The following is a 27,952-nucleotide window of genomic DNA, read 5'->3' as shown; positions in this document are numbered from 1 at the left end:
TTTTAACTCAATTCCATAGATCCCTGTTGCGGCAGGACCATAGACAAGCAACTACGCATGCGCCCAATCCTTGTACACCGCCATGTTACTATGGCAGCCGGATGCGGAGCGAACCGGAAGTGAGTACAGTACTTCCGCCTCCATACACTTCCTGGTTGGAAGACGAGGGGCTACATTATCGCGGGTAGGTTGGACGAGCTTTCGTTGTTTGAGCTTCTGATTCGCGAGTGTGGCGGGTGGCGGCGCTGCGGTCTCGTTTTGTGCCAGGCCGCGGCCCGAGGCGGATCTGCCCGTTCCTCGCCGCCGGGGAGTGCCCCGGGAGCCAGGCCGCGGCCTGCGGGATCTTTCCAATGTGTTCCTCGGGTCGCCGCCCCGGGCAGAGCCGGGTCAGTGCTGAGGGTGGTGAGGGCAGGGCGCGTGGGGCCGGAAGTGGGGATAAGTGCATTTCCGTTCGTTAGATGAGCTGGAGAACATCTCGGCTGTGGGTAATACGCTTCGGGAAGGTCCCCAGCTGTTGGGGAAGCCTGTGTGCAGAAGGGAACGTGGGACCCAGCGAGGAAGCAGTGAAGGCACAGTACCTTCCAAGGACGGAGGATTGCCACGGGGCCTGAAACCAAGGCAGAAATGAGAGGCATGGGCTAGACCACATCATGAGGAACTGAAGGCCCCGGTATCTGGAAGGATGTTCATTTTATCTGAAGAATAACAGACACACGCGCACGCATACACACACACACACACACACACACACACACACACACACACACGTTGAGTATGAGGAGATGGCTCAGCAAATTAGAAAACTTGCTGCACAGCGTGAGGACCGAGTTGGAATTCCCTGCTTCCCACTTACCCTTTGTCCTGCGCATTTAGTGAGGATAAATAGTTAAGCTTCCTGCATAAAACCTTCCTATTCCTTCCTCAGGAGAGGGCAGGGGTGTGGAGAGATGGTTCAGCAGCTAAGAGCACTGAATTCAAAGCACCGAACGGCTTGTTGCTTGTGCAGAAGATCTGGGTCTGGTTCCTGGCATCCAGATCTACATAGTGGTTCCTAACCATCTGTAAATCCAGTTCCAGGGACCTCCACGAGCACCCGGCAGACACAGGCCGTACATACATGCAGGCAGGCAAAACACTTATAAATATATTTGGTTTTTTGAGACAGAGTTTCTCTGTAGCCCTGGCTGTCCTGGATCTTGCTTTGTAGACCAAACTGGTCTCGATCACAGAGATCCGCCTGCCTCTGTCACCACCGCCCGCCCGCTCTTTTTTTTTTTTTTTCTTCCCCTTTAATAAAAGCAAGGTTCAGGAAGGGTAGCTGTAATTGTTATTGAAGGGGCCTCAGCCCTTGGCAAAAATTCAACTGAGACTGAGAAAAAGCTCAACAGCCACAAAAAAACAAACAGTAACTAAATGTGCTGTAACAAGACGGATATGGAGTTATTAGGGAAACTGGCTCCTAAAGGGTAGGAACCAGGGAGCACTGGCGGTGTTGTCCAGTGGTTAGCGTGTTTGCCCACCACATCTGTTTCACAGTTTAGCCCTACCCCATTTCAGGTGCTTAATAGCTTGTATGGCTAGTAGCTACCATGGGGGCAGCCCAGATCTAGAGAAACAGAATCGATTCTGGATAGTATTCAGGTCCCAGCTGTAGACTGGTGGCCTGTGATTAGAATACAGCCCATTTCCTCTGTCTGTTCTCAGTAGCACTAGGGCAGCCAAAGAGAAAGCATCAACTCAGAGCCAAAAAACTAAAACTTACTGTGCAGAACCAGATATTGTGTGCGGTGCTGAGCCTGCTTGGTAAGACTGTCTGCTAAACCCTGATAACATCTGTGCACTCCTGCTGTGTGTCAGCTGAGACTTTGAAAAGTCTTGGAAAGGGTCCCCTACATCTCTAGGTGGTACTTCCCCAGCTGGGTGACATCAGGGAGGAAAGGTCTAAAGCAGACACTCATGCCCACCCAGACCTAAAGGACCTGCCTTGTAGGTGAGAATTCAACTATTCTTCCGTTTACTACCCAGGATAAGTTAGGTGCCTTCTGTAGGAAAGATGCTTAGCATCCAGGTTGGTTACAACCCCTGCAGCTGGCCGGGCAGTGGTGGTGCACGCCTTTATTTCAGCACTCAGCAGGCAGAGGTAGGTGGATCTCTGTGAGTTCGAGCACAGCCTGGTCTACAGAGCGAGTTCCAAGAGAGCCAGGAAAAACCTTATCTAGGGAGGTGGGGGGTGCAGACACACTTACTGCAGATAGAGAAATTTAGGGTCTGCTAGTAAAAACAGAAGCTACAGGTCTGAACGTGGAGATAATGACAATAAATGAGAGCACCCGATGGGCGGTGGTGGCGCATGCCTTTAATCCCAGCACTCTGGAGGCAGAGGCAGGTGGCCTGTCTACAGAGTGAATTCAGTACAGGCCTATGTAGAGAGACCCTGTCTTTAAAAAAAAAGAAAAAAAAGTGCTCTATTTTGAACCATGTAAGTATATTACCTAGTTGTCAAAGACAAAATAAATATTTTAACTTTATTTTATGCGCACTGATGTAGGGGTATCAGATCCCCTGGAACTAGAGTTAAAGACAGTTGTGAGGTGCCATGTGGGTGCTGGGAATTGAACTCAGGACCTCTGGAAGAGCAGCCAGTGCTCTTAACTGCTGAGCTATCTCTCCGGCCATCCATGTAATTTTTTATGCACTAGAAGGGAGGATCTGAGGCAGGGTGTTGTGTGGTATTTTGTTTGTGTTCTGACAAATAAAGCTTGCCTGGAGACCAGAGGGCAGAGCTAGTCACTAGTTAACCATAGAGGCCAGGCACTAGTGGCTCATGCCTTTAATCCCAGTACAATTGGGAGGTGGAGACAGGAATATAAGGGGGATAGAGACAGAATCTCAGTGGCCCATTTGGTTTGAGAATTCGTAGAGATAAAATGTTTCTAGTGACTGCTTCTCTGATCTTTCAGCTTTCACCCTCGATATCTGACTTGGGGCTTTAGTTGATAAGACTAATTAGGATCACACTTCAGCAGGGTCTCAGTATCCCAGGCTGGCCTCAAACTTACTGTGTAACTCTGAAGGACCTTGAAATTCGGATCTTCCTGCCTCCTCTTCTCAGTAGTAAGTTACATGTGCCTGCAACTACAGCAGATTTATGAGATGCTTGGGATTGAACCCACGACTCGGTTTGTGCTAGGCAAGCATTTACCAGCTGAACTACATCCTTACCCCCTGTTAGTATATTTATCTCAAAATTCGTACACTCTATGTCAGTATTGACACGAAATTTTTTTTTTTTTTTAATTTTTTTTTTCCTGGAGCTGAGGACTGAACCCAGGGCCTTTCACTTGCTAGGCAAGCGCTCTACCACTGAGCTAAATTCCCAACCCCTTGACTGGAAATTTTTATCTTTATATGCTGTGGAGTTTTCTTGTTTTGCTGGTCACTAACAAGGCTCATCTACTGTCTTTGTCAAAGGCCAGTGACCCTGCCTGAGGTCTGTGGATCTTAGTGATGCCAACATGAAGCTCACTTCACGCTAATGAAGGGCTGGGCCATGGCTTCCAGGTAGTGGAAAGAGAGGGGGCAGCCCACACTAGCTGCCTTCCTTTGTGGGGTTGAGTGTGCTAGCAGAGGGGATAGATGTTGGGTGACTGAGTGGCCAATTGCTAAATCTTTACAATTACAGTGCTTCAAAAGAAGCACAGGTTGCTGTAAAAGAATGAGAAGAGGAAACTTTCCCTTTTTTAACATAATACTTGTTTTGTTTTCAAGGTGAGATTTCTCTGGGTAACAGCCCTGGCTATCCTGAACTCACTTGCTCAGTAGACCAGGCCTGCCTCTGCCTCCAGTGCTGGGATTAAAGGCGTGGACCACCAGCTCCTGGCCTTAAATATAATACTTGTGGGAGAATTTTGTAATTCTTTGAGAAATGCAGCTTGATCATTTCATCCGCACTACTTGCCCAGCTCTTAGATCTACCCCCACCCCTCCCTCGCCCCAGTTTCATGTCCTCTTTTGTTTTCTTTTTAAAAATAACCCTTCCAGTCAGGTTTGTGCTGCCATACACTCTGGTGTGGGCCATCCGCTGGAGCCATGCCAGCTTACCAGGGACCACACCCTCAGAGAAAACCGCCTCTCCCTTCCCCAGAAATCTGTATCACCTCAGGTAGGAGTGGGAGCTCATTAACCCCTCCCCCTCTGCGTTTGAATGTTCACTGGCTTGATCTTGTGCAGACAGCTACATACAGCTGCCCTGAGTTCGGAATGCAGCGGTCCTGTCATGCCCAGAAGACACATGCTGCAGTTCTCCCTAGCCTAGACTCTCACAATCTTTCCCCTTCTTCTGAGATGGCCACAGAGCCTTGGAGTGTGGGCAAGGGATGTAGATGTCCCATTACTCCACTAACACTTACTCTCTGTTACTCTTTTTATTGTTCTTGTTTGTTCTTGTTTTTCAAGGGAGTGTTTCTCTGTGTAGCCCTGGCTGGCCTCGAACTCACTTTGTAGACCAGGCTGGCCTCGAACTCACAGAGACCCACCAGCCTCTACCTCCCAAGTGCTGGGATTGAAGGCATGTACCACCACTGCCTGGCTTTATTATCTGTACTTTGACTAAAGTACAGATAATAAAACTTATTATTTTTAATAATAATAAAACTTATTATTGCAAAACTTATCTAGTTGTAAGTTTCTGCATTAACTGCTGTCCACAGCGCAAAAAACCTTCTCTGATGAGGTCTGAGAGCTGCATTAATCTGTGGGTAGAGAGATGCAAATGTAGAGGCAGTTTGATACTGTGTCCATTTAGCACACTAGGCGAGTCACCCTGGGGCCTTTGAGCTCTCTAACCATGGGCTCTTGGCCCAGATTTGCAGAGGCAAGCCTGTTGGAGCAGGCCATAAAACCACTTAGAGAGCAACTGGCTCCCTCCAAACATCCATGCCACTGCTGCACCCATAGGCACACCTTCCCCTGCCACTCGTTGTGGTTCACAGGCTCACGGCTGGGTAACCACATAGCACTGCTGGTACTGTGAGAGCTAGCCAGTAGAGAGGAAGCTTCCTGTCAGTACCAACTTGATATAAGAGGAGGCTTTCTTAAAGAAGTCACCTTCCAGCAGGGTATTGTGATGCACGCCTGTAGTCCTGGGACAGAAGAGACTGAAATGGGTGGACTGCGACAAGGGGGGGGGGGGGGGCGGGGGCAACCTGGGCAACATAGCAAGACCTTATCTCAAAGCAACGCAGTCTTCTAGCCAAGCTCACAGGCAGGCCAGGGACCAGCAACAGCACCTAGGAAATTAGGAGGCAGCAGAGATCCCAGGAAGAGCCAGGAAAGACATGTTGGGAGAACCACAGCAAGTACATATCACAGAAGATGAGTTCTGTGAGTGGTGTGTGGTCTAGGGTGTGTGTACAGGGCAATGTTATTTCCTGTGAACTGGGAGGAGGTTGTGTGTGTGTGTGTGTGTGTGTGTGTGTGTGTGTGTGTGTGTGTGTGTGTTCGTTCAAGAATGTGTATCATAGCCGGGCGGTGGTGGCGCACGCCTTTAATCCCAGCACTCGGGAAGCAGAGCCAGGCGGATCTCTGTGAGTTCGAGGCCAGCCTGGGCTACCAAGTGAGTTCCAGGAAAGGCGCAAAGCTACACAGAAAAACCCTGTCTCGAAAACCAAAAAAAAAAAAAAAGAATGTGTATCATAAGGGCAATGGGATAAGGCAATGTGGATCACAGTGAGCTTCCTGTATATTTTGAATAATAGAAAATTTATGCTCATGACGGCAGAGTTGTCATTTGTCATAGTCAACAGTTTTGTTGGACTACGTTGTCACCCCTGCCCCCAGACTTATGTTTAAAATGCCAAAATAAACCATTATTGTCACATTTTTCTAAAAGAATAGGATGGAAGGAGACTCAAGCAGATTTAAAATCCACACTGCAGTTTTTTGCAAGAAAAAGAAACAATCTTCTGTGTCTGAGAAAAGACCCCAGATACCAGCCCCTGAGAGCTTGGAGAATGAGCATCCTAACCTAGTCAAGAGGAAGAAGAGGAGGAAGGAGTCCCAGACACCAGCCCCTGAGAGCTTGGAGAATGAGCATCCTCACCTAGCTAAGAGGAAGAAGAGGGGGAAGGAGTCCCAGACACCAGCCCCTAAGAGCTTGGAGAATGAGCATCCTCACCTAGCCAAGAGGAAGAAGAGGAGGAAGGAGTCCCAGACACCAGCCCCTGAGAGCTTGGAGAATGAGCATCCTCACCTAGCCAAGAGGAAGAAGAGGAGGAAGGAGTCCCAGACACCAGCCCCTGAGAGCTTGGAGAATGAGCATCCTCACCTAGCCAAGAGGAAGAAGAGGAGGAAGGAATCCCAGCCACCATCCCCTGAGAACTTGGAGAGTGAGCAACCTTGGGTGTCCAAGCTGGGGAAGAGGAGGAAAGAGTCCCAAACACCAGCCCCTGAGAGCTTGGAGAATGAGCATCCTCAGGTGTCCAAGCTGGGGAAGAGGAGAAAGGAGTCCCAGCAACTTACTTCTTCCCTTCTGGAAAATTCAGAAACCTTCCATAAAGCCAAAAAGACCACTTCTACCCATAAAAAGAAAAAGAGAAGTAGTGTTTGGGAGGTGGATATGGAAACAGGGATCATCCTTGTAAATAAAGAAAACATGGAGAACCTGCTCGAGAGTTCTAGAAAAGATGTGGATATTGTTTATGTAGATGTGAGCCAGGAACAGAAGTTAGCAAAAATGGACAAAGCAGAGGAGCTGCCCATTGTCAGGTTCCAAAAACATGACCATCAAGAGCTGCACAGTGACGTTCAGAGCAAAAAGAATCAAAAGCATCCAAAGAAAGCTGCATCCTGGGATGCTGTACAGGGAAACCAGCCTGAGAGCATCACCCTGCCCCACTCAGAATCCTTGTCTTCTGTGGATCTAGAAGGCAAAAGCACAGAACTACCAGTGTCTCATAAAAAAACATCTAAGGAAAAAGTGTTCAGGAACCAGGAATTGGGGGCCACACCCGAGAGTCTTGATAGCGCACACCCTGGAGGAGAGGTTGGGACTGAAGCAGGTGAGAGGGTGAGAGGACCCCACAGTACCAGGAAAAAGTCTAAGAAAAGGAAGGATGCATCTGCTGCTATCGCCACCTCTAGTGACAATGTCGCGCTGCTTGACAGCAATGCTGAGAATGTCTCCGTGGATTCATTAGAAGGCACTGGTGCTTTGAGGGAAGAGGATGTGGACTGCAGACCAAGGAAGGCAGAAACCCAGGCTTGTTCCAGTGAGAAGCATGCAGAGGAGATGCAGGGGTGAGCTGGGAACGGGGTGTGTCTTCTGTGTGCATTCAAAATGACAGAAACCATAATAATGTGCACATTTAATTGAACCATTTCAGCAGACAGCTCATATTTTCATGTGCAAAGAAGGTAGTTAAATTAGATTTTCCCTGAGATCTATCCTACCTGATGCTGTAAGTTTGAGCCATTTTAAGACTTACCAGCCATGTAGCTTGCTTGGGAGTGTGTATGGAGGACGTAAGATTACACTGAGGATTCTGCAAAGCAGCAAAAGCTTCAATCTCTGGTATTGAATCTCACGTAAGGAATGTAGCTACTGTTACTTATCTGATGCTATGTAGGTATACTGTGTAAAGAACTGATATAGGGAGTTTTTCCCCCCTACTTATAGATCCTAGACTTGGGACAGATTTTCTCTTCCCATTTCACCCACTAACTTTTTATGTTTGTTTAGTAGTCTGACTTAGAATATTTTCATAAGAGTTTTAAATGGGAGTGTTGTTAAACACCACATGGGATGGTAATGATAAGAGGTATGGGTCCTTCACATTGTCCTGTGTACTGTCTTACTGGAGACGTTGTCAGAACACTGATCATGAGGCAGCAATATGCAGGGCTGTAGCTCTAGCTTTCCTTGGACCACAGGCCTATGAAAGTCACTGACTTGCTGACAGGTAGACCAGATGGTTTAGTTCCCAGTCTGACAGATACACTGATATGCCTGAACATATTAAGAACAGACAGAAGGCTGGAGAGATGGCTCAGTGGTTAAGAGTGATGTCGGCTCTTCCAGAGTTCAGTTCCCAGCAACCACGTGGTGGCTCACAACCATCCATAATTCGATCCGGTGCCCTCTTCAGGTCTGTAAGCATACATGTAGACAGAATAGTGTATACATAATAAATAAATAAATAAATAAATAAATAAATAAATAAATAAATAAATAAATAAATAAATAAATAACAGACAGTCTGGCATTTGGTGAAGAACTGGCAAAAGCAACTGGGATGGATAAATAAAAAACTAAGGAAGAAATGAGGCCCCTAGTCTGTGCATCAGGAACAGCTACAGCTGGGTAAACCTGAACAGAGTTAACTGGTTAGGAGCCACTGTATTCTATAACTCAATTCTTGGGCAGGGAGAAGTATCTGGTTCTCAGTAGAGATAAAAGAGGGCTTTACTTATTAGAACCAAGGCTGAGAAATAGCATGTAAACAAATACTAATTGGTGGAATGGAGTTACCTTCTGTCCACATGTACCCATCTAATGTCATCAGGTTGCATAGAGTTTGAAAGTTAGGGACTGAGTGACTCCGAGGTACAGTCTAACTTCAGTAGTCTTCTGGACTAGCATTCAGGAAGAGCTGAAAAGGTGTTAGCTGAAGAGATGACTGCTGGTAACCCAGTTTCCCCTTAGGTTAGAATCTACCCATGAAGAAGAAAGCAATTTGGAATCAGCCAGCAATTCTGAAACAAGATATGTGTCTGAAGACGGGAGGGATTCTGAAGAATCGGATGTGGATTTGGACTCTGCGGTGAGGCAGCTCCAAGAGTTCATTCCTGACATACAGGAGAGGGCAGCCACCACAATCAGACGCATGTATCGGGATGACCTGGGGCGCTTCAAAGAATTTAAGGCACAAGGTAAGTTTTCCAATGTGCAGAGACGGCGGCAGCTGCTTTTGAAGATCTAAGAAGTTGCCGGGCGGTGGTGGTGCATGTCTTTAATCCCAGCACTCAAGAGGCAGAGGCAGGTGGATCTCAGTGGGTTCGAGGCCAGCCTGCTTTACAGTGAGTTCCAGGACAGCCAGGGCTGTTATACAGAGAAACCCTATTGCGTGCATGGGGTGGGGGGGTGGGGGACGCTATAGATCTGAGCCTGTGTGTCACAACTGAACATTAGTTACTGAGCAGTTGCTCACTGAGGAATGTTAAAAGTGGCCTTTTAAAATGTTTCTTCATCGGGACTAGAGAGATGACTCAGCAGTTAACAACACTGACTGCTCTTCCAGAGGTCATGAGTTCAATTCCCAGCACCCGCATGGCAGCTAACAACTGTCTGTAACTATAAGATCAGATACCCTCACACAGACATGCATACAGGCAGAACACCAATGCACATAAAATAAAAAATAAATAAATTTAAAAAAAGTAAAATGTTTCTTCATTGCATGTATTTATCATGCATGATAGTGTGTGACATGAGGACTCTTTCCCACAAGTGTGCAGTATACATTAAGTGAGGAGCTTCTGACTTTGGAGCCAAGGCAGGTGAAGAGTAGGAACAAACGGGTCAGACACCCACGGCACAGCCATGTCCGGATGGAATAGCCAAAGTCACAAAGCCAGCAGAGCTGCTTGACAAAGGTCCGGCAGAGCTGAGCCCCATGATGGCTGCCAGGCCGCCTTTGGTTTTCATCTCCACCTGTTGCATACTTGGGGCACTTTTAATATTTGTACAATTTGGGGATGTTGGGTTGATGGAAAATTCCATATGAATCATTTATGCCTTCTCCCAGGAATCCTGCTTCTAAGCTCACCCAGGAAAGTCCTGAACATATTGTTCCCCCACACACACACTTTTAGGGAGATATCCTTATCTACTTAAAGGTCTTCCTTACGCCTTGGAGGTTGTGACACATAAAGAAGAAGCCAAAGGTCTCTTTATGGGTCTATGAGACATTCCTGAAACATTTGTCCCTATACTTACACTGAAACAAGATATTCAAAACAAAGTAAATTCAAAAAGGTCAACAAGATCCGGTGGGCTAGAGGAATTGTCCACAGTTCAGATTACAAGCCTCTTCCCACTGTACACTCAGACAGTTACGTGGCATACAACTCTGCCCTACATAGAGACATATTGATAAGTAAAGTATGGAGTGGAAAGATGATAAAAGTATGAAATGTTAGGACCTCCCTCTCTTAGAAGTTAGCTCATGTAGAGCCACTGTAATGTCATATGGCCAAGGAACAACAGAATGCCAGGATTAGACATATAGACAAATTCTATAAAGATATAAATGTGAACATTGATTGTATTATGCCAGAATTTTAATAATAACTGCAGCAGTTTGGCCTGAGGATTTTTCCTGGGCACTCTGACCTCTAAGAGTTAATAATACACTGCTTGGGATATGACAAAATGCCCAGGATGGTTGAAGATTTTGTTTTGGTCTAATGTCCTTGAAGCAACCAATGCAACCAGCCTGAGCAGAGGCTGTCATATGCCTCTTGATTCTCAAAAATTGGGTTATGGGGTTAATGAGTAAGAATGATAACTCTGTTTATTGCTGATGTCAAAACTTGAGGGAAATGATTGAAAATGATAACTCTGTTAATGATGACTAAAAGATGAGCAAAAGGAAGTGAAACACATGTCCAAAAACAAAAATAATATGATCTATGTTTTGGAACATCATGAATGTATCCCTGCTAACTAAATTCTGTGTAAATAAAAAAAAACACTCTGACTGCTAGTCAGTCAGGCTGCAAGATTCTCCCGACCACCATGGCCTGGCTCACTTCCTTCTCCCGCCAACTCCTTACACCTTCTGCAGGACCCATCCACCGCCGGGGATGGCTCCCGGCACACACACACACCCCCAAGCACCTCATGTGGACACAGATACAGAGCAGTGTTAGGGCCCCCTTTACTGTATTCTTTCTTGAATCATGAGGTAGGCTAGGCTGAGCTCAAACTCAATCCTCCTGCCTCAGCTTCCCAAGTGCTGCAATGAACAAGTGTGAATCACCATGCCTGGCTTCACATCTAAAGTACTGGGTTATTTATTTAATTTTGTTGTATGTATGTATATATCATAAACCTAAAACCAGGTCTGAGGATATGGCTCAGTTGGTAGAGTGCTTGCCTAGCATGCACCCAGTACTAGGTTTGATTCCCAGCACCCACGTAATTGAGTATGCTGGTACGTGTCTGTAATCCCAACACTCAGGAGGTGAAAGCAGGAGAATCAGAAGTTCAAGCCCATTTGTAGCTACATAGGGAGTTTGAGGCTTGCCTGAGCTACATGAGACCCTGTCATTACAAAACAAAACATCTAAAACCAGACAAGTAAACTCTTGGAGTCTCCAGCTCTGCAAAAAGAAAGAACAGTGGACTGTTCACACAGTTGATCCTTAGTGATTGGATGAGGACCAGGAGTTCAGTGTAAACTGTCTTACGTCTTGTCAACCCTGGCCCTGACTTGTGTTTGTTCATCAGGCTCCTGCTAGCCCTTGTGAATCCCACCTTCAGGGAGTTCAGTGGCATAGAGGTGGGTAGGCTTCTTTTAGATTCTTCTTCAATATTGGCTGGATTTTTAATGAATGTCTGTTGCTTTTAATATAACTTTTAAAGAGATTGAGGAAGCAAGCAAGTCACTGTGGAAGAGGATGTCTGGGAAGACTTGGGGAGAGCTATGGTGTAGACTAGAACTGAGGATGAGGAGCTACTCGGTGCCAGAGATCCCAGTGGGCTGCTTCCGAAGGCTGCTCCTGCTGCCCTGGTATTCTGGGTCCAGGAGAGGCTCAGTCGATAAAGTGCTTTTTTGCACAAACATGAGGACCTGAGTTCAGTTCCCAGAATCAGGGTAAAAAAGCTGACCATGATGGCCTGTGCTTGGAGCCCTGACACTGGGGAGGCAGAGACAAAGCTCCTGGGGGCTTGCTGGCCAGCCTTTAATCCCATCACTCGGGAGGCAGAGCCAGGCGGATCTCTGAGTTCAAGGCCAGCCTGGGCTACCAAGTGAGCTCCAGGAAAGGTGCAAAGCTACACAGAGAAACCCTTTCTGGGGGCATGGGGGAGAACTGAGGGTGACCTATAGGCTCTACACACATCTATACACACACACACACACACACACACACACACACACACACACACACACACACACACCACACCACCACTATCACTACCACAACACACCATAGAAAAGAAGTGAGTGTTACGGGTTTGCTTTTATTCATTATTGACAGTACGTACTTTCTCTCCCTCCCCCCAACCCTAGGTGTTGCTATTAGATTTGGCAAATTTTCTGCTAAAGAAAATGAACAAATAGAGAAGAATGTGCAAGAATTCCTGTCCCTGACTGGAATTGAGAGTGCAGACAAGCTGCTGTACACAGACAGATATCCAGAGGAAAAGTCTCTGATCACCAACTTAAAACGAAAGCATGCATTCAGACTGCACATTGGTAAGTAGAGCAATGGACTGAAACACCCTCAGCTCGCTGTGGTGAGGAACACTTATTTTGAATCCTGTGGGGTTTGCAATGTCCCCGTGTCTCTCAAGAGTAATACTTCTATGGATTTTGTGAAAAAGTCAACGATCTTCTATCTTGTCTACGTGGCAGTAATTATGATTTAGTTTCTTGTCCCGTCTATCATCCTTCCATGCATCATGGTCTGCTAAGTGCTTTGAGCTGGATCCCTGCTGATGGGTACTGCTGAGAAAGTTAGGAGGTCAGTAAGTCCTCCGAGAAAGACCCCAGAAGCTTATGGACAGCACAGATTGGACACAGAATTGTTAAAAACAAAGACACGAGGTTGGGAGAGTAGAGAGGAGGAGGCGAGTCTTGGAGGGCGTAGGGAAAGGGGTTGGGGGTCAATATGATTAAAATACATTGTATGAAATTCTCAACCAATCCATTTAGAATATTGTCTATATTTTTGGTTTTTTTCATCTTTTCAAGAAAAGGTTTCTCTGTGTAGCCCTGGCTGTCCTGGAACTCACTCCGTAGACCAGGCTGACCTCGAACTCAGAGATCCACCACCCTCTGCCTTCCCAGTGCTGGGATTAAAGGCATGGACCACTGTGTCCGGAAAAAAATAAATTAAAAAAAAAAATCGGGATGGGGATTAGCTCAGTGGTAGAGCTCTTGCCTAGCAAGTGCAAGGCCCTGGGTTCAGTCCTCAGCTCCGGAAAAAAAAAAAAAAAAAAAAAGAGAGAGAGAGAAAAAAATCAGTAAGTGACATCAGATCCCTCATGAAATAACCTTTTTGAATTTGAAGACAGTAATTTCACATGCGTTTCTAGACTACACGGGAAAGCAAGGTGATGGCCCCTGGAGAGTGGAAGACAGGGAAGGCTTGGCTGGGGAGAGGTCTGTTTTTCACTAGTGCTCCCCTAAAATCTTGCTGAAATGGCCATCCAGCGAGGGTTTTGAGTGGACCCTCAGACCCAGTGTGCACCACACCTCAAGACAATGTTAACTGTGTGTCTGCCCTGACAGTGTAGGCGTGTGAAGTCTCAGCCTCTGCACACTGCTGCACATAAGTTAATTGTGTCACAAAGGGCTCCATGGAGTTACTTTGGCATCTGTGACCATGTCTCACATTGGCCACCTGCCACCTCTCTGACTCTGTCTTCTAACTATCTGTAGGAAAAGGCATTGCTCGGCCCTGGAAGCCTGTGTACTATCGAGCAAAGAAGATGTTTGATGTGAATAATTACAAAGGCAGGTAAGAAAGTCTCACCGCTTGGGCCAGAATTGGTCTTGATGTCAAGAAACAAAATATCCACAGTCATGGTGAGAGATGAAGATCATGAAGATCTCTGCATTGAAACTTAGCCAGAGATTGGTTAGAGATAGGCCTTTACGATTCATCTCATTCTGCCTTTAGTAAGCCCTGGGGAATGGTCTGTACTCGGTGTACTCTTTCTTTTACCTGGGCTTCAGCACTGGGCATCTCCTGCCTCTCTTCCTGGGGCTCCTGTCTGTTCTGCTCTCCCCTGCATAGTTATCTCCAGTACTGGAGCTTCTCTCACCACGGTTTGTGTCCTCTTCTGCCTTGGCACATTCAGTTGGGTTTTCTGTGGATGTTTGAAGATGCAGGTTAGATCACACGGTGCAGTCCTGTGGTGCGTGCAGAATGCTTGACATGATTCACACTCTCTTTCCTCCTTCTCAGTAAAGTCCCGAGCTTTCACTTGTGTCCAATGTTCTAAATTACTTTTGAATTACATTTTAAATTTGTTTTGTGTGCGTGCTTTTTAAGTGACTGGGGAATCTGGCCTGAGTCACTCATTCTGACGTGGCAATCATCATTCCTGCTGGGTCAGCCCTGCTACTCCCTCTCTCCCACTCCCATTGCCCACTGGAGCCTTATACTCTCACCCACAATTTTTTTAATCTAAAAAAATGTATTTTGTATGTATGTGTGCACGCACCACATACATGCAGGAACCTGCAGAGGTCAGAGGAGGTGTCCGATTGCCTAGAACTGGGGTTTCAGACTGCCTTGGCCACCATGTGGGTGCTGGGATCTGAACCTGGGATCTCTGCAAAAGCAGTAGGTGTAGCCAGGTGTGATGGTGCACGCCTTTAATCCCAGCACTTGGGAAGCAGAGGCCCGAGCAGGAGAGGAGGAGCAGTTCGAGGTCATCCTGGTCTACATAGCAAGTTCTAGGACAGCCAGGACTACATAGAGAGACTTTGTCTCAAAAACTAAAGAATAGTAAGTACTCCTAGCCACTGAGCTATCTGCCCAGCCTTTACCCACAGTTCTTGTCCTTTTGGTTGTGAGCCTGTCCTTTTACTACTGAGACATCTGTGTCTATGTTCCTCGTAGTCCCTGTTTGTGGTGCATTTTCTGTAGACACTGGAACACGATTGTGCTAGAGAAGTTCCAGGTCAAAGGTTGTCACTACTCCACCAGACCTTTGTCTGGCCATAGTAATGACATAAACCACCGATCTCTCCACCCCCACCCCGGGTTAAGATTTAGAAATCTGCCAGGCATGGTGGCACACACCTTTAACCCCAGCACTCTGGAGATAGAGGGGAATGGATCTCTGTGAGTTCAAGGCCAGCCTGGTCTACAGTGTGAGTTCTCGAAAGCCAGGTCTGTTATACAGAGAAATTCTGTCTCAAAAAACAAAACAAAACAAACAAGAACAAAAAAGATTTAAAAATCTAAGGTTATGAAAATTGCTATTTCTTTGCTTAAGTATTTATGGTGTTTAATCTCAAAATTGATAATAACTTATACTACTTAGATGTTTAATGGAATGGATGCAGGCGCATATTTATGTTAAGCCCAGAGAGAACAATCTGACAAGGCCCCTTCCTTGTCATCTGTGCCATCTCCTGTAGGGCCACCAGCCACGTGGAATTAGCCATATTGCCATATATGGTGAGAGCAGATGCTGTGCTGGGTTAGAATAACACTGACTCCCAGAAGTGTTGTGCCATGCACTTAGGTGGATCCTGAGCCTTGTGCTTGCCACACGTGCTGAATCAGGGAGTCACATGCCCAGCTCAAAGGACGCTTGTTCTCATGTTAATCTTCTAATACTAAATGAAATGAGTTCTTCTTTGTGGGGGACTGAAGTGTGGCTGGGTGGCTTCCAGGATGTTTTGGTTGACAGCAGTCAGCACTGGTCTAGAGGAAGTGGTGTGACCCAGGGGTCCAGAGATGCTGACGACAGGCCTACAGCAGTGCAGGAGATGCTCAGTGTAGGACTCAGCCAGCTGGCCAGTGCAGCTCCCTGCAGGGTCCCGTCCGGGGGCTACCAGTGGGTGGAGAGAGCCATGTCCAAGCCAGCACCGAGGCTGTGGGGTAAGAAAAGGTTCAGCTGGCTTTCTCTGGCCGCTGAGAGCTTGACCCCAGCCTCTGGCTCTGGCCAGCTGTGACTAAGGGCATGGCCATCGGTGAAAAGCTATGACAGGCAGTGAGGGGCTCCAGGCATTGGTATTAGGGGCATGGCTTCCTGTCTGTGCTGCCTGTCGCTTTTCCAGAGTAGCGCCATGAGGTACCCTCTCTTCTATCAGGTACAATGAAGAAGATACTAAGAAGCTGAAGGCGTACCATTCCCTCCATGGAAACGACTGGAAAAAGATTGGGGCCATGGTGGCCCGAAGCAGTCTCTCTGTCGCTCTGAAGTACTCTCAGATTGGTGGTGGTAAGTGGCCTGTCTCACTGTGAAATAAGCCGATGACTGAGCCAGTGTGCGGCGGTCTCTGTGTGCCCATTCTCAGTACATGCTCTCTCTGTTAGTTCATTTGACTTCTTCATGTGCAGTGAATAGCTTTTACTCCCTGGGCCTACTGGCCGTGCCTCAGTTCCACGCCCTGTAGCATGAATCCATTTGCTTATGCTGATACTCCAGAAGCTGGCCAAGAAGGAGCCTCTGGGAGGGAGATTTTGCTCCAGAATGTTGGAGCTTAAACCAGGTAGAGTGATGTACCCCTTTAATCCCAGTACTTAAGAGACAGAGGCAGGCTGAACTCTGTGAGTTTGAGGCCAGCCTGGTCTACAGAGCGAGTTCCAGGACAGCCAGGACTACACAGAGAAACCCTGTCTCCAAAAGACAAAATAAAATAACTTGTCAACTATTTTAGGTTGGTTTGATTGAGCTGTTGCCCATGGTTTTCTGGAAAGGGCCTGATGTATCATCTTCTATCTAGTGCCTGTGCGTGCGTGCGTGCGTGCGTGTGGTTTTTTGAGACAGGGTTTCTTGATGTGTAAGTAACAACCCTAGCTGTCGTGGAACTCGCTCTGTATACCAGAGATCCTCCTAACCCAGCTATCATCTGCTTTTTAATGTGCTTAAAAACAAATAGATGAGCAACTACGAGGCCATTTCTCTATGTCTGCAGATAGAAACCACGGTGCTTGGAGTAAGACAGAAACCCAGAGACTAATCAAGGCTGTGGAGGATGTGATCCTAAAGAAAATGTCTCCCGAGGAGTTAAGAGAACTGGACTCTAGACTCCAGGAAGATCCCGCGGGTCGCCTGTCAGTCGTCCGGGAAAAACTGTACAAGGGCATATCCTGGGTGGAGGTGGAGGCCAGAGTGGAGACCAGAAACTGGATGCAGTGCAAAAGTAAGTGGTAAGTGCGAGGCTTCCCTGTGCTCCCGTGGGCGGCTCACTGGCGGGGGTGGGGGTGGGGGTGGGAGGTGCAGAGCCCACCCACTGGCTCTGCACAACACCCAGTGTCGAGAGCTCCTCTGCACCATCACGCTCTCACTTAGGTTCCTGATGACTGTAGACAGTTCGTTTCCCTCCGCCTGCATGTCCTCCACCTGCTCTCGCTTCCCCAAGCCCTGGAGCGGTGATTCCTCCTGGGCTGCACCCACGCTGTGTCCAAGGCACGTGGGGACCCTCCCCTTCCACATGAGGAAGATCCACAGGAGTGCTTTACAAAAAGTAGACTCCTGCTACTCAGAGAAACCCTGTCTCAAAACAGAAAGCAGACTCCTGAATTACACTGGCCTTTCAGTACCTTTCAACTTGGGATATTTGGGTGCTTTGTTTTGGTTTTGTTCTAGGGTTTAGACCCAGGACCAAACGCATGCTATGTAAGCGCTCCACCACTGAGCTAAGTTCCCCAGCCCAGTGTGTGTTTAACAAGCATCTCTGCTCTGGGAAAGAAACTCCAGAGCACGATAATGTTGGGAATGTGTAGAGTGTGGAGGAAGGGGGACCCTTTCTACTCTTACATTTTAGGGTACAGAGGAGAGTAGGTTCTGAGCCTCAGCTGGAAGGTGATATATCAGTGTTGGAAGGGGGTGATTGAGGGCCGTGCTGCTTCAGGTGCTTATACAAGGTGTGTTTAATGTGAATAGAAAAATAGCCTCAACCCCTGGGCAGGTCGTAACTTGAAATCCAACAGTGTGTTTCATCTATAACTAGTGGTTGGAAAGAGCAGTGTGGATTAGCTATGTGTGTGTTACACTTGGCAGTACAGGCCTGTCATCCCAGAGGCTGAAGGCAGGGGTTTAAAAGTTCAAAGCCAGCCAGCTATGTAGCAGGACAGTTTCAAAAACCAAAAGCAAAGGATGGGAGAGGGGAAGAAGGGAAGTGAGGGAAGGCATGCTCATGGAAGAAGTGATCTCTCTGTTAGGCTGCTGCTGCTGCTGCTGCTGCATCGTGCCCTTGATTTGAGAGCAATCCTGTTGTGTGTTGTGACTGCCGGTGCTCTCTCTGGTACACAGACAGCCCTTTCCTCCAGCCACCAGCTGCAGGCACCGGAGTCGGCACATCAGTTCTCATTACGTTTGGCATTAGTGTTCAGAGGCTAGTGATGGGAACAAGAAAGCTGCCTGTTTGTTGTTTGTTCGTATATTTATCTGTGTTTTACATGTTTGCATGTTTTGCCTACATACATGTCTGTGTACCGAAGGCATGCTTGGTACCCTCTGAGGTCAGAAGAGGGTGTTGTATCTGCTGAAACTAAAGTTCGGAAGAGTTGTGAGCCACCATGTGCGTGCTGGGAATTGAACCCAGGTCCTCTGGAAGAGCAGCCAGTGTTCTTAACCGATGAACCATCTGTCCAGCCTCAATAGCCACCTACTTATAAACAACCACAAAGAACATTTGCGGCTGGGTGGTACTGGTGCACGCCTTTAATCCCAGCATTCAGGAGGCAGAGGTAGGCAGAGCTCTGTGAGTTCGAGGCCAGCCTGGTCTACAGAGTGAGTTCCAGGACAGACAACCAGGGCTGTTATATAGAGAAACCCTGTCTCAAGAAGAAGAAAAAAATGCATTTGAATAGAATACTTCAGCACCTGTAAATAGGCTTATTCCTTTTCTTTCAAACATTTCAAACATTTATGGGACTTGGGAGATGGCCCAGTGGGCAAAGCATTAGAACCTGAGTTCAGGTCCCCTGTGTCCAACAGTAAGGTAAGAGCAGTAGCAGAGTACAGCCAATGGTAGCGTCTGGCCTCCATGTATGCGGCACACACTCACAAAATTTCCCAGAGCAGAGAAGTCAAGCCATGGTCAGCTCCTAGATCCACCTAATGGATACTCTTAGCAGTTCCAGATTACAGGCTGAAGTCTTCCCAAAGGAAGTTGTCTACTCTGGGAAGAATCAGTTCCAGGGTGTATGTTGGCCCTGCTGTTAGCAGACCGTACACTCACAGCAGGCCCACTACCTCCACAGACCTGGTCTGTCTGAACTCATGGAGCTCCCCGGTATCCTTCCTGGTACAAAGGCTTACAGCACAGGTGCCCTTTGCTCAGGTCCCTGCCGTAAAAGCTTCGCTTCCTGCAACACTAGCAGTCTGGAATGTTCTGATTAATCCACGATTAATTGTGGATTAATTAAATAATCTAAAACAGTCTTATTTCCACTAATACACTATGACAAAGTAGAGCCAGTGAGTCGGCTCAGGACCTGAAGAGGAAACGTGAAGGTGAAGAGAGCTCATTGTCCAGCCCTGACGTGTAGAGCAGACACTTGATGTGTACTCCATTGTGCCGCAGTTCGGCCAGCGTGCTGCCGCATCGAGAAAACAGTGTTCCTAAGATCCTGTGCTTCTCAGTTGAAACCTTCTACTTTTATAGAACGATGAACATTTACGTAGACGGTTTATAGAACGTTCCACTTTTATAGAAGGGTTTTTCATCAATCTTTATGCATAAAACCAAAAGTTGTCATTTATCGATTTGAAAAAAATTCCCCTACACAGATTTTATATCACAAAACAGGCCCTCTCATCCCCATTATCCACATTAAACAGTCATGACCACCTGTCCATTTACTTATTTCTGCCCAGTGAATGAGAGCAGTTGATAAATGCCGTGATTCCCCTGCGGCTTTACAGCAGGCAGGGAAGAAACTGTCCTCGACGACACAAGAGTGAACCCACTCAGCCCAGTTGTTCTGTGGCTGGCACTTCTGGAGTCTGGCCCAGGTCGGTTTACTTTAGCCGTATTCAAGAACAGCACAGTTTTGGAAATAAGGTATCCAGGTAACAAGTAACTCAGTCCCAAGGGCACAACAATTTAAAACATGTTTGCACTGGGATTCCTCACAAAGTACATCTGGCTCCTTTTACAAGAATGGGTACTGTTGACTCAGAGATCGTGGCCAAGATTTAGGGTCTGGGGAGTTTGACTGAGGTAAACATGCCTGTGGGTGTCGGGATTGGCCTGGCCCTAAGATAACACAGAAGTCACTTAGGCTGTTGTAAGGCACAAGTGACCTCACTCCTGAGAGTGGGTTTTATGGTCTTAAAACAATGCTCAAGAATTAGGGGGATAAGTCTGGGATAAGTAAAAACATCAATTCTGGAAGATGAGGGCAGAGCCTGTCTCAGCAGAGAGCAAAGGATCTCCAGGTTGTACAAGGACGTCATCCCTGGCATTCCAGGAAGAGCGGCTGAAGAGCTGAGCTGTGTCTGACTTCCCTGGCTTCTCCAGTGCTTATCTGTGCACAGGGCTTTTTGCTCTCTACACTAAAAGTATAGGAAATATGTACTACTTTTGAAACTAAAAGTCAACTGCATTCTCCCTCTTCCTAACAGGACAGAGATTCTCACCAAAAGGATGACCCATGGTGGGTTCGTGTATCGTGGGGTCAAAGCTCTGCAGGCCAAAATCACCCTTATTAAAAGGTACCGAACTAGGGATGGGTGCTGTGTAAACCACAATTGTTAATCCAGAGACGATGCTGTTGCTTAGACCCGCCTTCCAAGTGTGTTACAGTGGGTGTGGGGCCTGCCTTCCTGAGTCTCTGTTGACCAGTTGTGAATGAGGCTGATAAAGAGAAGTTACCTGTTTTCCCGGTGTGGAAGTGTGAGGGACAATACATGGTGGCCATACTGTGTACTGAGTTAAAGATCATGAGTTTGGTCACAGAGCTGTCCATGTGGGTGTGCTGTGCCCGTCCACTGGGATTGGTGATGGGGGTCAGACAGCCCCCCACACCGCGGTGACACTGTTGGTGCAGCTGTGGGTTGGTTTTGTCCTGAGTCCCTCGTCTGTGCAGAGTCCTCCCCACAGTACCCCAGGGGAAGTGGAGGCATGAGGATCTGTGACCCCTGTGAGTCTGGCAGATGTAGGCTTATGTTGGAGTAGCAGCAAGAGCAGCAGAGGCCGTGGTTGTGGCCGTCCTGTCCGGCTTCTTTGGCCCAGTGCTCTGCCATGTTTCCCTTGTTACACTGGCTGGCTGTACCCTTCAGCTGTGGGAGAGACAGGTTAGCAGCTCTGAGGAGACATCTCAGGTCAGGCTGAGGAGACATCTCAGGTCAGGCTGAGGAGACATCTCAGGTCAGGCAGGACTGGGGTTCTGGGTCTCTCCACTTGGTAGTCATGACAACTTGAGTCAGTGAGTCGGTGGCCCAGTCCCTAAGCTCCTTACTTATCTGTAGAATGGGGCTGATGCCGCACCAGTACCGTGGCGCTGAGGGTTACTGTGCATGAGTAGTGCGCATATATGATGCTAACAGTGTCTGAAGTACTAGACTTGAGTGCAGTGTGCTGTTCCTGAGTGGCTGTATTGAATGGAAAGATGCTTTTCAGCTCATCTCCATAGCCTGCTCTCTGACCTTGGACTAACCTTGGACTGGGGACTGGAATAAGATGGAAGCCCTTGGCCTTTCAGCTCTCAGTAGTCTGTGAGTCTGTGGAGGTGGATTTTACTTGAGTTTGTTTGTTTGTTTGTTTTCTTACAGGTTGTATGAACTAAATGTGAATGATGCTAATGAAATAGATTGGGAAGATCTTGCTAGTGCCATAGGGTAAGACTGTTTACTGAACATTAAGCTTATTCAATGGTAGAAAGCTTTTAAAATGGTTTTTCTTTATTGTGTGTGCATGTGTATGAGTGCGTGTGTATGGTGCACACATGGTGATGTGAAGACTCGGGAGACTCAGTTCTCTCCTTTCACCACGTGGGTTGTGGAGACCAGCCTCAGATTATCAGGCTTTGTGGCAGGCACCAAGAGATGACTTTAATACATGACTGCCTGTCACATTTTCGAAGGCCTAAAATTCATGTTGTGTGTGGACTCCTGTGTGAGTGCAGAGAGGTGGGTGGAGAGATAGCTCAGTCATAAAGTGCTTGCCACTGGAGCACGAGGATCTGAGGCCCGCCTCACCGCACGGCACAGCTGGACACAGTGTTGGTATCTGTAGCCCCAGTGCTGGGAGGGTGGCTCCCCGAGCTCCAGACTGTCTCAAAGCTAAGATGGACAGTGACAGAAAGACACAAGACTTCGACCTCCAGCCTCCTCCACACAGCACCAGCTCCCGCTGGATCATCTCTGAGTCTTGTGCTTCACGCTGCTTTACTTCTGCTGTGTTCTGTGGCAGGATCTTGCTGTATAGCCAGATTGGCCTCAAACTTACCATCTTCCTGCCTTCAACTCCAGGAACTGGAGAGATTTTTAGGGCTAGCAGTGCCACATCCCGAAGCAGTGGAATAGTGGGGCCTGGTTGTCCAGTTTTCCACATTCCCTGGTAATTCTCACCTGCAGCCACTGAGGGGTCGGAGCAGGAACTGATGCAGAGTCCAGGAACACTGCTTGCTTCCCATGCTTTCTCAGCCTGCTTTCTTGTAGCACCCAGAGCCATCAGCCAGGGTTGAGCCCACCCACAGCGGGCAAGGTTCTCCCACATTCAAGAGACTGCTCCACAGGCTTGCACACAGGCCAGTCTGGTGGGGGTATTTCTCAATGGAGGTTGTCTCTCCCTTAGTGTTTCTGGTTCATGTCAAGTTGACAGAAACTAGCCAGCATGGCTTGGCTTTGTTTTATTTTTTTTTTAAAGATTTATTTATTTATCATGTATACAGCATGTATGACTGCAGGCCAGAAGAGGGCACCAGATCTCGTTACAGATGGTTGTGAGCCACCATGTGGTTGCTGGGAATTGAACTCAGGACCTCTGGAAGAGCAGCCAGTGCTCTTAACCTCTCAACCATCTCTCCAGCCCTTATTTTTTATTTTTAAAGCCAATTTTGAAGCAAACTTTAATTAAATACTGGCCAGGTGGATGGGTTCTGACCAGGTCCATACCCAGGTTCCCAGGAAATGTGACTTTGTTTTATTTTTTAATAGAAAATAGATTACATTGTCCAGAGTAAGGGAGGCATGAAAAGAAGCAGTGAGTAGCCCCCTGCCCACAGGAAGCAAGCATCCAGGTCCCTTCCCAGAGCATCTGTGCAAGAGGCCTGCAGGATCTGGACCATGGCCTACCATCAGAGCTCATGTTGATAGTGCACTTTTCTCTCTCCACTGAAGGGTCACCAGGGTCACCTTTCAAAGAGCCAGCTTTTATTTTTTTTTAAAGATTTATTTATTTATTATGTATATAGCATGTATGACTGCAGGCCAGAAGAGGGCACCAGATCTCATTACAGATGGTTGTGAGCTACCATGTGGTTGCTGGGATTTGAACTCGGGACATCTGGAAGAGCAGTCAGTGCTCTTAACCTCTGAGCCATCTCTCCAGCCCAGAGCCAGCTTTGACTGTGTCAGCCCTTTACAGTTGTTCCTCCTTCCCCTCCTTTGCTTGCTGTCCATCCATCCATCCTTCCGTCCATCTATCCATCCATCCGTCTATCCATCCATCCACCCATCCATCCACCTCTCTCTCTCTCTCTCTCTCTCTCTCTCTCTCTCTCTCTCTCTGAATCTGTATCTCAATCTGTCTCTCACCTGGTCTTACCTTATAGCTCAGGCTAGCCTTGACCTTCCTTCCTCCCCCTCTTCTCGTTGCTGTTCTTCTGAGTTTGTTTTTCAGCTTCTTGAGAATTCTTTTTTTCTAATAAGCTCTTTTCCTAAGCACTGCTTTATCAACAACGCCTAGTAGTTTTTAACCTTTTATCGGTTTAGACAGATAAAAGAACAAATGGACCTCTATATACTCACTGCTCTCTTCAGAAACTGGCCAGCTTAACTAAACTTCTTTGTCCACCTCCTCTGATTATTGTCTTTTTTTTTAGTAAATTATATCTGCTTTATAGCCTTGGTATCCTTCAGCATTTGAAAAGTCCCTTTGAGTATTTCCATTTGGAAATCAGTAATTCTGTTTCTAGAAGTACATTCTATGGAATCAACTCTCAATGTGTATGGCACTAGTTATATGCACTAGTTAAACCACCCTGTGGTAGTGGGCCCACTGATAGGAGAGGAGCTGAGGGCGTAGCTCGGCTGGTCTGGAGCTGCCTAACGTGCTCAAAGCCCTGGGTTCTGTCCTTAGCACGCGTGAACAGGGAAGGCAGGAGGGTCGGGGGTCGGCCTGGACTGTCTAGTGTGTTCCAGGCCTGTATGGGATACATGAAACCCTGTCACAAAAAGAGAACTGATGACATTTGCACTGACTTTTTTTTCCCACCTTTCCTTTCTAAAGGGATGTCCCTCCACCTTTTGTTCAGGCAAAATTTTATAAGCTGAAAGCTGCCTGTGTTCCTTTTTGGCAGAAAAAAACTTTTCCAGGTCAGTATTACAAATCCTTGTCTAGTTAAGAGTATGGTGGTGTCCGGGTGTGGTGATCCCAGCAGTAGGGAAGCAGAGGCAAGGGAATCTCTGTGAGTTAGAGGCCAGCCTCTGCTACACAGCAAGGTTACACGGGCCACATGAGACCCCGCCTCAAACAAAAAAAGTAGGTTCCTGAGTCTCCTCCCTTCCCTTCAGGCTGAGTCCAGGAGCTGTGACCAGCTCACAGGGCAGTGTGTGCTCTGCTGCCTCTCAGCAGTATTGTGCCTGGAGCCACAGGGCAGGGACACTGTCCCGAAGAGGATTCTAAAACCCTGCCGTGCATTCTGCAGTCGTGACTGCCCAGCGCACCTCCTTGTTGAGTCCACGACTCCAGCCACTTTCTTAATGCCTTCAGTCTGCGACCTCCTTAGAAAGACTGGGGGGGGGGGGGCTGTCTCAGTGAGGTGTTTGCTGTGCAGCCGTTTGGGCCCCTGGGTTTGGACCACCAGCAAGCACAGGTGAAGCTGGGCAGTGCCAGTGCACACCTAGAATCCCCGTTCTGGAGACACAGAGACGAGAGGCTCCCTAGAGCTCCCTGGCCAGCCACTCTAGCCAAAGCTACAAAGCTCCAGGTTCAGTGAGACCCTGTATCAAGAAATGAGGTAGAGAGAGTTGAGGAAGCGCTTGACATCAACCTCTCTGCCACACATGTGTGCACTTGTGTGGATAGCTGTACACATGTACTCACAGAGACATGTACACATACGTACACCAGAGAGAAGTGCCCTGTGCCAAAAAGATCAATAAGGATAGAATAATGTCTGCCTCATAGGATTGTTTCAAAGCTGCATAAGAGACTGTGTCTAAATTGGATCTTAAGCCAGGAGGTGGTGGCGCACACCTTTAATCCCAGCACTCGGGAGGCAGAGGCAGGCAGATCTCTGTGAGTTCGAGGCCAGCCTGGGCTACAAAGTGAGTTCCAGGATAGGCTCCAAAGCTACACGGGGAAACCCTGTCTCAGAAAACCAAAAAAAAGGGAAAATAATAATAAATTGGATCTTACATGTGGTAATGGGTGCTGGGCATTATTGTTAAGGTACTGTGCCCTTCAACCTTAATTGGAGCCTTGTACAAATAATTCCAAAATGACTTCTTCTGCAGAGATCATTGACTACTTATATGAGACCAGTCTGCCTTTGCTGAAGGAAAAGTTAGACAAGAAGATGGGGAAGAACAGCAGCCAGATCCAGACGCCCTCAGCTCCCAAACAAGACTTCCTATTCAGAGACATCTTCTACTGCGATGACGATGACGACGGCAGCGACGGGGAGGGCCCAGAGGCGCCCGGGTAAGCGCGTTCTTGTCCCCTTCCTTTAGGCTGCTGGTGCTTATGCAGTCCATGCCACATTGGTGCTGTTACTCTGGGCCTGGGAGGCAGCGCATTGTGGTTAACGTGACAGGAAAGTCATTTGCCTCATAGCCAGGAAGCAAAAGAGAACAAGGGGACCCCACAGTCACTTTCAAGATCACCCCATTCCCTAAAGAACTCCCAGGAGGAACCACTGACGATGCCCTAGGGACTTTGCCTTTAACATGTAAGCCTTGGGGGTAGGGTGGGGTCCAGATCTGACCAGGCAGGAAGATCTTCAGTCCTGATGTCTGTTAAAAATGGTGTGAGCCAGGCCCTTGCCCATCCTTAGGGAGATGTCACATGTACTCTGTGGCCTGCTGACCTCTATGCTATGGGTCAGAGACCACACTAGATTCTAGGACTTTCAGCCATGGAACCCACCCTCATGGTCACATGTACTCTGTAGAAGAGTCTCTGTGTAGTCACACCTTAAGCTTTGTTGTGCACATGGAATTGGACTGATTGTTGCTTGGAAACCTTTTCCCAAATTGTACTGTGTTTTAAATAGACTGACAGTGAACAGTCTGCCTGGTATCAGACTCCCCGAAGTCTGATCCAGGTTGACGAAGTACCACCGCTCATGTGACTGTGACAAGTGTGACTGATTGAATCCCTCTGTACCATTGTCTTGGAACAGGTCCACCGCTGGTCCCATTGAACGGTAGCAGTCCTGGCCCTGCAGTTGCAGAGAACACTCTATGCCCAGAAAAATGAGCACGCTCTCCTTTCCTGACGGGTGTCGCTCTGCTCTCTTCCAGTGCTCCTGGTGTGCAGTGACTGGATCTCCTCTGCTGCAGACTGGTCGCTGTTCCCTTGGACCTCCTGCTGTGCATCCCCTCTTCTGGGTGGACTGCTGGTGGCCGTGTCTGCTGGCACACCTGTGCTCTCTGTAGAAGCTCAGCTGTCAGTCTTGGAAGAGTCTGTCCAGCTGGGCACAGCTCCCACTGTCCTCTCAGGACAAGGTGAAAGGGGGGCTCTTCTATCAATCAGGAAAGCAAACCAACGTAGGCGTTTCAGAGAGAACTTTCTACAGGGGTTTAGGTAACAAAAAGTGTTCAAGATCTGTGCATGGTGGTGCACACTTCACTGTGGAGACAGGCAGAGGGGTCACGAGATTGAGGCCGGCCTGGGTTACATAGTGAGACCTTGTCTCAAGCACACACACACAAGTTATTAAATGGGATGCTGGAGCCAACAGGAGGCATGCATTGCCCAGAGAGCAGGCAGGCCCTGCAGAGAAGTGTGTTGCCCTGCAGACCACCCCAGTTTCCCGGGTTCCCCAGGCTGTCTGCTGCTGCTGCTGCCCTGCAGTGGCCCGTGGCCCTCCACCAGCACATCTCTCTGCAGAGACATGTGTCCATGTATGACCTAAGCAGAACTCTGCTGCAAGGGAGTCTGGGACACCAAGTGTTTAGACTTCTGTCCCATCTGTGCTGGGGAGCACAGAGGAAGGAAAGTGTGGGAAATTATACCCTATACTGTGTTCCCGTTGGTGCCTCTCAGCAATCTACTGCCCCTCTACAGCTCTCAGATGCCACTTCTATGGCACCGTTAGAAGGTGGGCTAGACCAGCCACAGGAGAAGGGAACACACTAAGAGGGGGGCTTCTGCTTGCCACTGTACCCCAGCACTGCATCGACATACAGATAATATTGAGTAGTCTGGTGGTGCACATGCATGGATCCAGCACTCAGGTGGGGGTGAGAGGATTGGGAATTCAATAGCAGGTTCTAGGCCAGCCTGGGCTACAGAAGACCCTGTCTCGAACAAACACACAGACATTGAGTAAATGATGCTGTCTTAGTACATGCTTCTCTACCTAGCCTCCTCTGTCCCTCAGACATTCTAATCTCAGTGCTGACAGGACTAACTTATGTTAATGTATAAACCAATGCTGTTTGTAATAGAGAAAAGAAAAATATTCTTTAATAAGAAGTATGTTAAGTTATGGTATGATTCTAGAATGGGATATTATATGGTAAATTAAAATGATAACAATAGATTGGATTGACATGAAAGTATATTTTTGTGAAATATTTCAAAGGATATGTATTTTCTTAATTTTGTAAAACGTGAAAATAAAATTGGTTGTTTATACA

At 47.7% G+C, this 27,952-nt stretch overlaps 1 protein-coding gene across 12 annotated transcripts; it reads left to right on the top strand.

Moving 5' to 3' along the window:
* The first annotated feature begins 46 nt into the window (after positions 1–46).
* Ttf1 (transcription termination factor 1) lies at positions 47–27,952 on the top strand. 12 transcript variants are annotated; one of them, XR_013050418.1, is made up of 12 exons: positions 47–184; positions 5,896–7,296; positions 8,702–8,928; positions 12,294–12,479; positions 13,668–13,746; positions 16,059–16,189; positions 16,887–17,114; positions 20,546–20,635; positions 21,695–21,760; positions 24,375–24,460; positions 25,604–25,790; positions 26,612–27,952. XR_013050418.1 is itself a non-coding variant. In XM_076569103.1 (12 exons), the coding sequence occupies exons 1-12, from the start codon at positions 102–104 to the stop codon at positions 26,628–26,630; spliced, it is 2,790 nt and encodes a 929-aa protein (XP_076425218.1). In that variant the 5' UTR covers positions 47–101; the 3' UTR covers positions 26,631–27,952. The 12 variants fall into 12 exon arrangements, 6 of the variants coding, with proteins under 6 accessions (XP_076425218.1, XP_076425219.1, XP_076425222.1 ...); XM_076569103.1 differs by having other exon boundaries at positions 16,887–17,121; XM_076569102.1 differs by having other exon boundaries at positions 107–184; positions 5,891–7,296; positions 16,887–17,121.

Source organism: Peromyscus maniculatus, chromosome 4 (assembly GCF_049852395.1).
Source record: "Peromyscus maniculatus bairdii isolate BWxNUB_F1_BW_parent chromosome 4, HU_Pman_BW_mat_3.1, whole genome shotgun sequence".
Lineage (NCBI taxonomy): Eukaryota > Metazoa > Chordata > Mammalia > Rodentia > Cricetidae > Peromyscus > Peromyscus maniculatus.
This window is presented reverse-complemented; position numbering and strand designations above follow the sequence as displayed.